The sequence below is a fragment of the Paracoccidioides brasiliensis genome, assembly GCF_000150735.1.
Source record: "Paracoccidioides brasiliensis Pb18 unplaced genomic scaffold supercont2.1, whole genome shotgun sequence".
NCBI classification, from domain to species: Eukaryota; Fungi; Ascomycota; class Eurotiomycetes; order Onygenales; family Ajellomycetaceae; genus Paracoccidioides; species Paracoccidioides brasiliensis.
In genome coordinates, this window is record NW_011371358.1 from 945,006 (window position 1) to 959,660 (window position 14,655).

The 14,655-nt window shown below is 43.6% G+C and overlaps 4 protein-coding genes across 4 annotated transcripts; 2 read left to right on the forward strand and 2 right to left on the reverse strand.

Moving 5' to 3' along the window:
- Positions 1 to 171: 171 nt before the first annotated feature.
- PADG_00286 (protein kinase MEC1) lies at positions 172 to 9,042 on the reverse strand (the record flags this gene model as incomplete). Its single annotated transcript, XM_010757461.1, has 26 exons — positions 172 to 363; positions 428 to 546; positions 598 to 682; positions 750 to 837; positions 899 to 1,021; positions 1,070 to 1,152; positions 1,216 to 1,340; positions 1,404 to 1,601; positions 1,661 to 1,949; positions 1,998 to 2,192; positions 2,244 to 2,340; positions 2,393 to 2,554; positions 2,614 to 2,706; positions 2,778 to 2,875; positions 2,940 to 3,246; positions 3,311 to 3,785; positions 3,844 to 4,363; positions 4,423 to 5,652; positions 5,714 to 5,965; positions 6,028 to 6,507; positions 6,561 to 6,657; positions 6,706 to 6,858; positions 6,916 to 7,314; positions 7,380 to 7,690; positions 7,746 to 8,407; positions 8,466 to 9,042. The coding sequence occupies 26 exons, from the start codon at positions 9,040 to 9,042 to the stop codon at positions 172 to 174; spliced, it is 7,410 nt and encodes a 2,469-aa protein (XP_010755763.1).
- Positions 9,043 to 9,376: 334 nt separating this feature from the next.
- On the forward strand, positions 9,377 to 10,242 carry PADG_00287 (uncharacterized protein; the record flags this gene model as incomplete). The annotated part of the gene is made up of 5 exons (XM_010757462.1): positions 9,377 to 9,457; positions 9,520 to 9,624; positions 9,691 to 9,899; positions 9,964 to 10,061; positions 10,142 to 10,242. The coding sequence occupies 5 exons, from the start codon at positions 9,377 to 9,379 to the stop codon at positions 10,240 to 10,242; spliced, it is 594 nt and encodes a 197-aa protein (XP_010755764.1).
- Positions 10,243 to 10,474: 232 nt separating this feature from the next.
- Positions 10,475 to 11,324, reverse strand: PADG_00288 (uncharacterized protein; the record flags this gene model as incomplete). The annotated part of the gene is made up of 5 exons (XM_010757984.1): positions 10,475 to 10,555; positions 10,632 to 10,834; positions 10,919 to 11,124; positions 11,187 to 11,203; positions 11,265 to 11,324. 5 exons carry the CDS (start codon positions 11,322 to 11,324, stop codon positions 10,475 to 10,477), a joined length of 567 nt encoding a protein of 188 aa, XP_010756286.1.
- A 2,881-nt stretch (positions 11,325 to 14,205) lies between these two features.
- Positions 14,206 to 14,633, forward strand: PADG_11077 (uncharacterized protein; the record flags this gene model as incomplete). The annotated part of the gene is made up of 2 exons (XM_010758378.1): positions 14,206 to 14,456; positions 14,549 to 14,633. The coding sequence occupies 2 exons, from the start codon at positions 14,206 to 14,208 to the stop codon at positions 14,631 to 14,633; spliced, it is 336 nt and encodes a 111-aa protein (XP_010756680.1).
- Between the last annotated feature and the right edge of the window lie 22 nt (positions 14,634 to 14,655).

Genomic DNA, 14,655 nt, shown 5'->3' on the forward strand with positions numbered 1-14,655 from the left:
GTTTCTATAGGTCCTGTCATACTATGGCGTTCTCAATACGATTATTTTTAGTTGCTTCCCGAATTTATACTTAGTTCACATTACAGAGAATAACCGCGTGTCCATAGTTTTTCAACTAATATTCAATTTCTGTCCATTGGCAGTATGTATAGCCAGAACGATTCGGACAACTCAGAAGAATGCGCACCATCCTATATACATTGCTGCTAGATTCTTAATACTTGTGGCTTGAATGATTAACTCATCCACGTGGCCTCCTACAGATAGTGGAACAGATTCCCCAGGCAGTAAACCTCGCAGTTTGTGTCGTACAGATTCGAGCACGCCCTCAGGGGTATCCGGGACTTTGGAGTTTGTTCGTTTCTTTGATACCTATTAGCTTTGTTAATTCACGCTGATACTAATTGGAGAGTGGAGGAGAGCCAACCTTTCTCCCAATAAAATCTGTTGTGGGATCGTGCAGGAAGGTCTCCAGAATGGTCATCAGGGAATCCTCATTTTGGCGTAGCAAGCCAAGAGTGAGCTCGCAGGTCTTTCGGAATGGCCCTGGGGTCTGGGTTAGAGCTGTGAGTACTAACAAAGGGTTGAAAGTCTAACCATTATATCCATAAGCCCCAAATGCGTTGATCATATTTTGGGTTAGCCTGAATGGAACCAATTCCGGCTTATCAAATGTTAAACCCTAGAGAAAACAGGTTAGCACACCTGAGTTAACAGTTCCTAATAATGTAGAGGGGCTAAATGCATACCTTGTCAAAAAGACAGTTGAAATCAACATGAAGAACACCACCGCTACCCTCCTCGAAGAGTATGTTCTCCCCATGCCTATCTCCGAGACTGTTTATTAAAGCAGATTTAGTTTCTGGGTCCCCCTCTCTCTAAGTTGAAGGATTCTTACCCTAAGCAATAACCAACCATGGACATGACAGCACTGCTCCTGGTGTATTTCAATCGTGCGGCAAACCAAGTACCGGGTTCGGGGAACATTTCAACAAACCATTCGTGCAAAACAGGTGGGTATCTGCATTGCTATTAGAACTTATCATCCTTAGGATGGGGAGAATCTTACTTTGCAAGAACTTTGTTGGTAAAAAGTGAGAGCTTCGATGGGTCGGCGCAAGCTTCGTTCAGATATTGCCTGATTTCATTGTACTGTAAATTATTAGCTCCTTAGAATGAAATCATGAGATGGGTCTGCAATATCTCGCTACACACATTCGGAGTAATTCCCCTTTCCTTGAGAAGTCTGATAACGAGTTCTCTCAAAGTTCTTAGATTGTCAACCCATTCAATCAGCCCACACTCCTCGTTTAATGGCGTAACAGCATAAGTTTTAATATCTATCTCATAGTTAGGACAATAACTGGTTGCAACTTCCTTTTCATTGATGTTTGAAGACTCACATAGACGTCGCTTGCTCGATTCAACATCCTTCTTCAGAAACTTGTTAATCATGCTGTTGAACTCCATCAACCGCTGATCCTTGCGGAGGTCATCTTTCGGTTTGCAAAGAAGACTGTAGATTTTGCCGTCTGAGCCCCGTATGTTAATTTTACGGGGCTTCTGTAGTGAGCTGAGAACGAGAGCATCGTCAAGTACGGCTTGTGATGACAAATTAGATGGATATGTTTTAAAACCGGGACTGGGAAGTAAAGCTTACTTTCGATGGTAACAGGGTCATGAGGAAATGCTCGAAACGATTTAAGGAAACTTGGTTCATGATTTGTCGGCAAAATCGGAGTCAAAGTAGCTTCTAACGGAACAACGAGTCTGCAAGGTGCTGTTCTGTGGTTGAAGCCAAGGTTTCGTGCCAAGCTAACTTTCGGCGTCTTTTCTTCAATCCGGATATTGCAGAGCTTCAACAATTCCTCTGAAAATTTCTGTCCTTGGTTGATGATATTCCGAAGATCCGAAACCGATATGTCAGTTTTCGTCTTTCTGTTGGCCTCCTGTTTTAATCAGTAAAGTCGTATTTGATGAGCTAGTAACAGACGTACCGTTATTTTTTGGAGGCATGACATTCCTCGAGATGCTCTGTCTCTCGAGGAGGACTTCAACACGGCGAGAACCGTCCATAGAGCCTGTTGTGGGAAGGAATTTGCCGTTTTCACCACGACTTGTGTAAGGATACTATAGACAGTAGAGTTGCTGTGGCAAATTCGAGCGACCACTTGGGGTAGGATCGTGAAGAGCTTCGAAAATCAGTAGGATATCGTTAAAGAACGGCAGACGTAAATACATACCAGTGCAGCGGGGATTCTGTTGAAATATTTCCGTAACTGGGTATGCATATCATCCAGGCATTTCTTCCTCTGAGCCATGCTATATTGTTGAAATTCCCTAGCAAAGAGTCAATTAAAATCTCTTACAATAATTCATCTGTAGCTCTCACTCATTGTCGCCCCGTTTAGGGTCAAAGGGTTGATCAACAGCCGAAGCATGCTCCAACCATAAAGTCAAAATTTTGGGGAGGGTCTGGAAAACATATTTGTTTCCGTGGGCAAGGGAACGGAGAAAGTTGTCAATGACAAGTTTCGATGCCTCACCACTCAGACTAAATACGAATGTATTAGCGCTGTGACAATCAAGCAATCAAGTAGATACTATACATACTATATCTGAGCCTCTTTACCCAGAGGTTTCGACTTTTCCGAATCCAGGATTTTTGTATAATGCCTTCCAAGATAGTAATGTGCTTTCTCCCATCTAAGAGAGGTTAGCAGGCCATATATATGCGATTAATATATGAACAGTTGGAATTGATTTTCTAAGCTCACCGACTGTGGAATTTTATAGCTAGTCTGTACCGTTGAACGATAACTTCTGACTGCGTTTGGCCAGCACTATCCATCCATTTCGCAAGCAGAAGGTGTGCCTAGTCTCAAAAGTAAGAAAACGTAGAAGCAAGCAAAGCAAAAGGAGGACCACATGTATCATACCCTAGCCGTAAGCATATTTTGCTTTTGCTGTCGATCAGGGGCTACATATATTGAAGGATCTTCCGATAGGGCGTAGTCATGTGCTGTAAATGCATTCGCTTTGATTGCACCCTCCAGAGTTTGTATAGCTTTTCTATGGTCACCTTCTTTCCACAAAAGCCTCGCATGCTCAATGGTAGCTGAAGTAGAGTCAAGTTGATGAGCATGAAGAACCGCGTTGAATGCTTGCTCTGTGCAATTAGCCTTTCGTGCAAGACGAGCAACACGCAGCCAAATCGAGGCAATGTCGAACGCATCAAATGAAGAGCTTCATTCCCCTAATCAGTGATGTTTACAACTTTGAGAAAAAGAAAAGCCTGTTGAGAACTTACACTAATTCCATAGTTGCTCGTCTTAAACCCAATAGATACTGTTTATCGGTAATACACCCACCAAGACTATCCAATCGACGATCCAATGTTTCGAAAAGCGCAATTCGATCATCTCGATTTTTGGGCTCGGGGGACGCAAGCAGTTCAACTTCGTTCAGAGCGTGGAGTTTAAGGACGCTGTCATGACTTGCTTGGAACGATGCTACAGAATTTGCTGTAAACCCTTTCGCGATATTTAGTCGCAGCTTGGTGACTACGTCTTTGAACTCTTCGCGATTACCGTGACGGAGAGCGCTCAGAGCTGATCCAATCCCAATGTTAAAATCTTCAATAGCTTGAGAGGACGCCATCTCCACATATTTATCCAAGAGGTTCCAGTTACTAGTCAACCAACAAGCTTCTGTAGCGATGGGGAGCACCTTCGGTAGCGTAGGCCTTGCCAACTCTAGGCTGCCGATTTGGTTGAGAAGAACATCTGGAACTAAGTTAGAATGACGCTAGTTTCTTTCAATAACAATGGACAATGATCATACTGGGTTGGCCAGACTCCTTCAGACATGTCAATAAATTCTCTTGGACGTAGCTATTGCTCGGGTCTGTTTCAAGCTGTAACTGATACCAACTCTGAGCTGCCACCCAACGCCCAGCCTTACGATGTTCGAGGATTTGTTGGTCAATATTAAGAACATGAAGATGAGCAGAGATGCCCTCTATACCGTCTGGTTCGTCAATTTGCGAGTATATTTCCTGAAGCCTCTCATAAAGTGGTTCAAGGGGGGCGTGGTTTTTGACATTCCTTTGTTGCTGTATATACTGTTCCCAATGGTAAAGTGCCCTTGAGAATGATTTGCATTCAACGGCCCGTTTGGAAATTACTTCGGCAGGTATGCACGAGAGAAGTTCCTCAACTAGCTTTATTTGTGAACCCCATAAATTGAGAATTAGGTCACGTTGTGTACGATTGCCAGGGCCATTTGGCACAGCGACGCTAGTATATTCCTTTTTCTTTCCCTGAAGCCATCGGGAGAGGTAGTCGAGGACCGAGAACATGCTCTTTCACAACTTTGATTTTAGTCATTTTCATATTTCTAGAATGGGCAGAGATGTCGTACCTCGCTACACAAGATTATGGCTTCTCGAACTTGATGGTTATCCTCGGGAAGGGGATACTCGAGAACGTGCAGCACCTCCTTTTTCAATTCCTCTCTTTGGCTTTGATCGCCGCTGAGTGCAAGATTAAGAGCAGCAAAAGGGAGGAGAAATGAAGAGATGGAAATATCTTGGCTTCGAATTATCCTGCTGCAGACGGTGAAAATCATGGATGCATTTTCAACACCGCCCTTTTGCAACATGTCGAGAACAAAAGTTCGGAGCCACTCGGGATGACTCAACTCTGACGAAAACAATGGATAACAGCAGCCTGTATCAACAGCACCAATGATAACAGTATATTTTGAACTAAGGAACGGAGTTAACGTGTTTCTCACATGTTCCGGCAAGGATAGCCATCGTCGATAACATCCATTTGCTATGGTATCTTGAGAACGGGGCATCGTGATGGATCCTAGATTGCAAAGCTTCAGCAAAGTTTGCATGGCGTATGCAAGGAATCCCTGTGCTCTTGTATTCGAGGCGGAGAGGAAGGCTTGAACCAGAACGTGTTGCAAGAAAAATAAAATAAAATCGAAGGTTTCATCAGCGCTCTCAAAATTAGATAAAACGAGTATGTCCTTCTTGTCTTTGACCAACTCAATTCGATTCGGGTCCAAGCATCCGATAATACCCAGACACTGAGCAGAGAGTGCCATTATTATAGGTGAGCCTGGGTTAAACTTGGAGCCGCAATCCAATAAGGTCCGAATCAGCTGGGCAACAATACCGTCTGCTTGCTCATTTGTAACAGACCGATGAATGAATTCATCGTTTCTGCGTAGTTCCTGTACAAGCTCCTTCAATGCTTGCTCAACGACGACCTGGTTCTCGTTTTGGCACCGTCGACAAAATATCTTAAATCTAGTTTGAACATCCATTCGCTTTTTAAGATTTTGGATCTCTTCCTCGTACTCCTTCATAGAAGGAATAGACGATAATGAGGGCATGGTCTCAAATGAACGTTCCACCAGGGCTCTATGCTCATTGAAAATGTGACTAACAAGTTTCAAGGCACGATCTCTGCTCTCTTGCTGAAATGTATCCCAATTTTTAATAATTATTGAAAGCGTCTGGTCTATTAAAGGTTCTATCTCCTCATCGTCGAGTGTGGTCATTATGATATTCCAGGACGCGAAAGCGTGATCGCAGAGTTCTGGCATCTCCAACGCCGATCGCAAACAAGCACAAATCTAGAAAGAATTAATAAAATTTCAACTCATATCTTTAGAAGCGGGTAAGCGCAATACGAACCTGTGGCAGAGCAATAGTGATATTGCCATTCGCTAGTTTTATCATCTCCCCGATCGCGATGATATTCCTTTTCTTTTCAATAGTGGGTTGGCGGATTTGAAAATCGTTAACAACATGGGCGAACTCGGTGATAATCCCCAGAACATTTTCTTCAATAAACTCTTCGACTAGCTCATTCTCCTTCGACGAGTCAATTTCGTAGTCGGGTCCTCTTATTGTAAGAGACGCAACAAGCTTGAGCGCTTTGTAGTACTGGGATTCTAATGTGAGCTCCAATATAGCTTAATAGAAAATCACCCAGTCTCCTTTCTTACCTTAAATCTTTCGCCTTTAGTTGAATCTCCCAGTCCCTTGAGAAGCCCACAGGCAATGAGAATTGGCTGCAACCGAACCCAACCTGAAAGGTCGTTGATCTGGAACTTGGGCGATATCTCATTAAATATTGACGTAACCAAAGCATTGTGATCGGCTGACGGTTGAATCAGCAAAAGGGTAAGAATCGCCGCAATGTTATTATCGTTATTGCAGAGTTCGTAAAGAGATTTCTTCTGGTCATAGGTGGCTCCTATGCGCTCCATGATGTCATATTTTCTCATCAAAACAAGGTAGGGTAAAACGTGTACTTCAGTAAGCCTTAAAAAATTATCCACCTTCATGCCGAGAAGGTCACAGAGCTGGTCAGCCATTTGTGGGCGTCTTTGAATATTTTTTACGATCATAACAGAGAGTGTCCTCCAGAACGGCCTGCAGAGCGCACCAGGAGTACCTCCTAGATGTTGGGCAAGCTTGGAGAGCTAGTAATTGTCAGTGGGTAATAACCAAACAGCAACAAAGGAGAGAAACTTACCGCGGTATATGCAACACCGCTAATGAATGGATTTGAATGACCAAGGTACTCAAGAAGGCGGAGAAGGATGATATTCATCTCCTCATCACCGGAGACTCTTGTCTATATTAGACACTATAGATACCGAAGAGAAGGGGAAGCTTACTCTGCCACACGACTCAAGCCCACGATAGATGTTTCTTGAATCGGCATTTCGCCTTTTTCGAGCACGTTTTGCAAATATTCCAAAGACATTACAAAATTAGCTCGACGGATATCGGATTTCAGATTTTTGCGCAAGAAGGCTGGCAAAGTTTGCCTGTTCCATGGAGGGTTAGTACATGTAAGTGTGGCTGTTAGCTGGAAAAAGTCGTACCCTGCGGCCATTCTCAGCTCCCGGATAGAGCTGCGAAACGATTGGAGACACCATTCACCCAATGGGGATGATTGTAGTCGCATATTTTCATTCTTCGGGTCGTGCATTACGACATTCCGAATAGCAAACATAGCAGCTGTCCGGGGCTTACCAGACCCACGGAGGATCGGGATGAGTTCAATCATAGTTTTTCGTAGTTCTTCAAATTGTGGGAGCTTCCTGTTTTGACATTTGTAGGCCTCTGGTGAAGTTCCATCGCAGATGCGACACCGGAACTGAGGTCTAGAATTAATACTCGGTTGTTCCATCACCAAAGTTTCTACCGAAGCACATGCAATCCGTCCAAGCATTGCCAAAACCGCACACTGGGAATCCTGGGATAGCTTGGGTAAAGTATTTCTACAAACAACATTTGACAGGATCAGTCGGTGGACACCTTGATAGAACCGAAAGTAAAGTCTTACAAAACTGTTTGATTTAACTCTTCTACACCAGTTGACGGGTGAGAACCAAGAATATGGAACAGAGTACTTGTGATCGTCTGTATCAGGTTTGGGACGGGACCGTTTTCTTCCGCGTTTGAAAGACGGGGTCTTTTCCGTGCCCTACCACTTCCAGAAATTCCGTTATCCTCGAGCAGAGGGTCAGTTGAAGATTTCCTTGGGGTAACTTTTGATTCATGCGTCTGAGCTTTTGGGGTTGGGGTTGCTGGATTTGAATCGTCTTCAATCCTTCGAGCCCCATTTTCCTTATTTACGATTCTGGATATGACCATCTGCAGATTCCTTTCAGTGTACATACAAAAGATACATATACACAATGGCTCTCACCTGAAATGACTGATGTAAATGCTGAAACCCACTCTCATCTTCACTAAGATCACTTAGTGGTTGGAAGAAATGATCTTCAATAAATTGGCCGACTTCAGAGGAAGTGTGGGAAAGTCGCATCGCATCGCTTAGGAGTTGGCTCAGCGCGTGTTGCACATCCGTGCTTTGTGAGAGTTTCGGGGAGGTCAGCAAATCAACTCCACACTGCAGCCATACATGTTTTGCCTGCTGGTCCAAAGGCAAGCCTTGCGATAACTTCAAAGCATGTGAGTATAGTTTGCGGGACAGCGTGACAAAATCAAGAAGATAGGTCAACTTCTCCTCAATGTGATCTGGCCGAGCTATTTCAAACCACTCGAACATCACTCTCCATAATTTCTGTTGACAGTGAAGCACCCAGGTAAGGAGCTGACGAAGGCTGGCTGCTCTGGATGCTGATAGAGTGGCATGAAACGGAGGGCATGCTACTGCCTCGAAAAGTTGAAGGCAAAACTTAACAACCATTGCAGGTGTCCCTAGCCTGACTCTGTTAGCAAACATCGAGCGCGGAAGGGACAGCTTGTCTAAGCATGTTGGCAAGATGCTCGACGGTCCCGGGAAAAATAGTGTGATATCATCGTCCAACCGTGAAGGTTTAATAGTTTCCAGGGAATACAACATATCTGCAGAATACATGTGAGCCTCTGATTTCAACATGGAAGGATTGATCAAACAACTCACCATTAATGCAAGCTTGGATCAGTGTATGCACTGACTGGGACGAATGCCATAACTGGAGACCTTTGAATTGGGAAACATAGATGGTTGACAGGAGGCTGTAGATTTTGTCTTGTATAGACCGTTGGGTCCATTCGAAGAGGAGTGCGAATAGTTCATGGATAAGCCAGGCAAACAGGGGTGCATGTATATCTCTCTTGCCAAGAATTTCAGGGTCCGAAATCTCATAGAGGACTTGAGGAGATTTCTGCACCGCTAACCGGATAATGTCAAGACAGTCTAATATCTGTCCCTCCATATCTTCCCGTAACACTTGAGACTTGATAGACGTCTGGAGACCAGCTTTGATCACCACGCATATCAAGTTATGCACTTCTGTGATATTGTCTTCCAGATTGGATTGGCCCCCTTCATCTTGACCCAGGATCTCCTGGCGCAACTGGGAGAAGGTTTCTGGGCTGATACCATATCTTTGATTCGGGCCAGGGGACAGGTGAGGTGCAAGATGAGCAGCTAAAATAGATGAAGTTGATTCACCTGCCACTTGACGCTGAGGTCTTCTTGACTTGTCCACAGCCATTCAAAACAATCTTTCACCACATGGACGAATATAGGATTAAGACAGGCGGAGATCCGGGAGGATTAGCAGAGCCGCAATCAAATATAACGAACAGTGATTTTAGATTACATCTGGGTTCTTAGCTAGCGCAGCCTGATTCTTCGATTTCAAGGCCTCTGACATATTTAACACTGTTCGAGATAACTAAGTTGACTATTGGATGGTAACTATGTGATTATGTAATGCGCCTACGACCACAATAATATTTTGTCCCCAAATATTTTATTCTCTACAATCATTCGTCAAACGAATGCGGAGCTAGATAATGTAGATATAACAGGTCTCTCTCGTCCAGATGGAACAGAACAAACCTAACTCGCGGTTTACCAGTGAAACATTAAAGCATGAATATTTTATGAGGAAAGCCCTTGATATGGTATCTATATCCCTCTCCGCTCCTCGCTACCTACCTACAAACTAATTCATAGAAATACGAAGGGCGAAGAAGCTCTCGCAAGCGGCGAAACCCCAGTAGGCTGCGTGTTGGTTCATAATGAGGAAATTATTGGATCCGGTATGAATGACACAAATAAGTCAATGAATGTATGTATGTATATAGCCGTCTCCTCGAGCAACTTGCGGTATGCAAAATTGATATAAAATATCAAGGGAACAAGACATGCAGAATTCTTAGCCGTCGAAGAAGTGTTGAGAAGTCACCCACGAAGTATATTTCATGAGACAGATCTCTATGTTACTGTTGAGCCATGTATAATGTGTGCTTCTGCTTTAAGACAATATCGGATCAGACATGTGTACTTTGGATGCGCAAATGAACGTTTTGGAGGAACTGGAGGGGTTCTAAATTTGCACTCTGAGTGAGTCGATCATCCTTCATCTAAATATCCAACATGGATCGCTGCTGAAAACATAGAACATTAGTCCCGGGATAGATCCACCGTATGAGCTCACGGGAGGCCTGTTCCGAAAGGAAGCAATTATGTTATTACGACGATTTTATATCCAGGAGAATGAGAGAGGTATGTAATAATTGGTGATCTATAACCTACTTCAATGTCATTTAGAAAAGAGCTTTTGGGGAACTGATATATCTACCTAGCTCCTAATCCTAAACCGAAAAAGGACCGTGAGCTGAAGGATGTTTTTGATGAGAACATGGAAGCGGGCATTGATTTGGTCAAAATAATACCTTTACCATGAACTATTATTTGCGTGATGCAACATGGTTAACATTGCTTTTCACCATATTTCTCTTTTTGCCCTCCTGCCGAGGAATATTTATGAAATTTATGAACCATAGATATAGTTATGTACAATAATTTTCCTCCCCTTTAAAAAGCGAAAAAGCCTTACACAAAACAGGACCGAACGGGAAATTAATTTCACAGAATGCTATTGGACAGACAGCTTGAAAATGAAGGAAATCAATATATTACGAGGATGGAGCCTTCTGGCGTTCTGCTTCTAGTTCCCGTTCCGCTTGTTGATAGTACTTTGCAGTGTCGACGCCGTGCTGTTGTCAATGGGTAAAAAGATTAGCTTGGGTCTAAATCAACCACAGACTCTCATATGTCCGGAAAAATTAATACCTGGTTGTGGTTCACGAAATTGAACCAAGGAATGATATGGATGAATAGGGACGAATATCGCGAATTCCGTGCGGCAATCCCTTGCATGTAAGGAGAGAGTGACGACTCTCCGTACAAAGGCTCTCCCTTCTTGATTTTATCGACCATCTCACGCATATCCATATCGACCTCGCGTTTGTTTTCTGTAAAACCGTAGAAACGTTCTATGTTGTAAATAGAAGGAGCTGTTAATGGCGAAATCCACAATACCCGCTTCCAAGGTATAATTTAACGTGAGTTCAACGTACTACACGATGTGTTATATACGGTGAAGAAGCCACCAAAAAAGCCAATGGCCGTCGCCAGTCGCATAGCTCGGCCAAATGTTCCTGGACTGGCATTGATAGGGTGCATTTTCTCCATCAACCAAAACAGAGCTGGGGAAGATGCACCGATCCCAGCCCCTAGAACATAATCGGAAGGGCGTGCATATCCGAAGACTCGTTTTATATGTCTGTGATGGACGTTAGAAACACTGCTTATCGAACAATTGGGTCGGAATTAAGACGTGCGTACGGGTCTGTATCAATCACCTAAAATGAGAACAGTTGGGTAAGCAACTAAAATGGCACGAGTGGAGAAAGGAGCACGTACGGGGTAGTCAGTTTTGAGAATCCGCGGAGGAACAATAGGCCGGCTATGATCAGTAGCCATGATGAAGACACAGCCCTTGGTGTATACTGAACTTCTGCTAAATGTTGATGCTCTTCAATCGATTGCTTCGCACCAATTTGAATATTGGATGGATGTAATGTTCGTCGGAGCTTGGACCCTTTTGATGAAATATCACGTGATTTTACATAAACGCGTCATGTGATCGTGTTCCCTGCCTAGTTTAACCCCTGCACAGAGAATTGTGTAAGATGAAGGACGCGCACTCAGAGGAGTCTGAACACTTCATTTTGTTGCTTGTTTTCAAGGAGCAGTCCCCCAAGAACGGTGTGATGCGAAGCCTACGCCACTTTTTTAACACCGTAATCTCTCATCAACGATCATTGTTCGCATACGTTGGGGACAGTGAGGGTCGCGATGTCAACTTAAACAGCTTATGCAACTCTTCTATACCGACAATTAAAATAACTGGTAGTCCAAAAATCGGTTTCTGTCCAGGTAGAAGAGCTTTGCAAAATGTTATTGAAAACCGTCAAGAAAGCTGGAATCACCAAGCATGTTAATGGCCTAGAATGCCACAATTCAGGCAAGAACATTATTATTGTGGATAACTATTTGAAGATGGCTCATTCAACAGTTGGCAGCAGGTTATGATCGCTGGCAGACTCTCCCTTAAGCCACGGGTGCGCCAGGGCTTCTTGGCTAGTGGCGTCTCAAAAGCTGTTGCGAAAGAAAACTACTAGACTAGACATGAGGATGCAATTCCTAAGGATGCTATCACCAGTGTAAGGATTTTTGATGATGATATTCGAGATCCATAAATTTCAACAGTTGAGCCTCGGCGAGTTGCCTATATATGTAGGTATTTGTGTCGTTCTTGGAAAGAGAAACGATAACATGAACCAATTCTAGACTTCATAGCTCAACTTCTCTTTGGTGAGAGGAAGGAAATCCCGAAATTTTCGTCGATAACTCCGATAACACATTGCATGAACACAACTTTAACTATATCAATGCGAACCCCTCCAGCAGGGCCCTGTCTACCACGACGCCAATCAAGCCATTCTCTGTTTCAGCGGCACCAACGCACCTATTTAGTTTGGGCAGGGCTACAGCTTCAACATCAATGACCCGCCTGCGCAGAACGCGCATGGCTATCAAGACGCCAATTAAGCAATCCAGGGTAGCCAAAATTTCTACCACTCCGGGTAAGCAAAGGATGACTCAAATTATGCGAACGAGGAAATGCAGGCTACAATTTGGGAGGAGAGGTCTAGGATTTCTCAGCAGCTGCAGGTGAGCCACGCAATATGGCCTGGGCCTTCTGCTTCAACTTCGGTTCAGGGACCAATGCCGCAAGGTGACCACTTCCGCTAATCCCAAGAGAATATACCTTCTTGAAATTATATTAACTGTGGCACTCCGGTTTCAAAGAAATAGAAGTGCCGGAGGAATTCTTGACGATTATCGATGAGGGTTGGATGACCATAATCAGGACTATAACAGTGAACGTCTTTCTAATCATAATCTATAGAGGGAAATGGACGACGAGGATTTTTCAGATGTATATCCTTTAGCTTTATGGTGTCACAGTCAGTTAATATGACACGGTGTGGGATCTCACCTTACTAGTATTGCCAATAATCTGAGGTGCCACTTTTCCACAGCTAGAAGTCGTACCCAAATTGTGTATTGATCCATCAGCAGGGATTGAGCAACTTCACACAGGCTGGCTAGCTTCTGTCTGAACGCATTTGACATCCTTGATACTTCACTCTGCGGAAATCGATTCAACAAAGCAGCAGCCTCGAGACTCTCAGACACGGAGTCTATTAAGAATCGTCAGATGAATAGTGATAATGAGATGCAAGAGGCGAAGAAGTTACAGAAGCCTTAATGCAGTCTGAGAAAAACAAGAGTGGTAAAAGAAGTAAAAAATTTCACTTTGGAGTGATGACAGAGCTAAAATGCCATGAGCTGCCAGGTTCCATTGCTGCCCCTGTGATGAGGCATGTGATTGAGGATGATTAGAAAGGGTTGATTGTAAATAGAAGAACTCTATACTGAAACAACACTTGCAGCCTACTAGCCTCCCATAAGAATGATTCCTATCTTAATATTCACAGATCTCAATCCTTAACTCTATCCTAACTCTCTAAACTTCTAATCTCTGATCCGCCTCTAACCCATTTCGAAGGGGATTGAGAGGTAATGTGCGAGAATGAGTGTCATCAATGCTGGTGATATTAGAAGTGCAGAACTCAAATCAACAAAGTATAGTTGACTAAAGCTGATTATGCATGAAATAGAAAAAATGAGATTAGTAAAATGTAATAAAAAAAATCACAGTCAATCACAGTTTATTGCAGACCAGATAACTCAGTGAGAAGGTCAGTCTGTGCATAGCCTTAGAATAATTGAAATAATTAACTAGCAGAGAGTGAAGGAAAGCAAAGAAAACTGCTTCAGATAAGAAGAGAAATGAAGACAATCATCAGATTGAGAACTGTTTCAGCCGAGGTGTAGCTTGTCTACATGGTGCTGACAGTGAGACCAAATATAAGAGGCATGATGCAGCACATATGAAGATAAAGACAAGAGAGTTGCAAGAAGATAAAGAGAGAATTAGAGATGATGAAGAGCAGCTACTTAGAGGATGGTTTGAGTGGTCTTGGAAGGAGAAAGGGCTTATAACCCCTGACGCTAAACCTGATCGGGCTGGTGCCAAATACCTAGGCAGTCGCGTTAAAAGTCGCGTCGAGTTGGGGCATAATCTGGAAATCTGATATAACAAGACATTTCCAAGAACCAATTGACAATGCCACAGTATTAATCTTGGTTATTCGAAGTTATATATATGTAGGTATATTCCTCTGTACCTCACTCCTCTTCTCCAATTAACCACATCGGCCACTATTGAACGATGGAAATCCGAGGACGAAGTCCTGAGCGAGGTCGAAACCAAACACCTACCATAGACGACCTATTCGATTACGATGCTGGCCTTGATGATATCCTCAGAGAAACAGAAACCAGCCAACCCAATGCCTCTACAAATTCAGCGTCAAAAATCAAAAATGCACGGACAGACTCCAGTGGCGCCGGCCTAGGTCTCGATGAGGAGATCAAAGTTGCGCCGAAGAGACGACCTGTTGTGAAACTAGATGAGACACGGTATGCCGTAAAATATGGGTTTCTTAAAAGGCTTTCCATGTCTTTCCCCCCCCCCCCCCCCCACAGCTTCGCTTTGCTAAATATCCCTTTAGTTTACTATCGCAGGCTGGAATTCCAAAACTGCGGAAGGACGCAAAGACGAAGCTGAAGTTTAAGGGGAAAGGCCACGAGGCATGATGCTCTCCCATAGTCTGTGCGG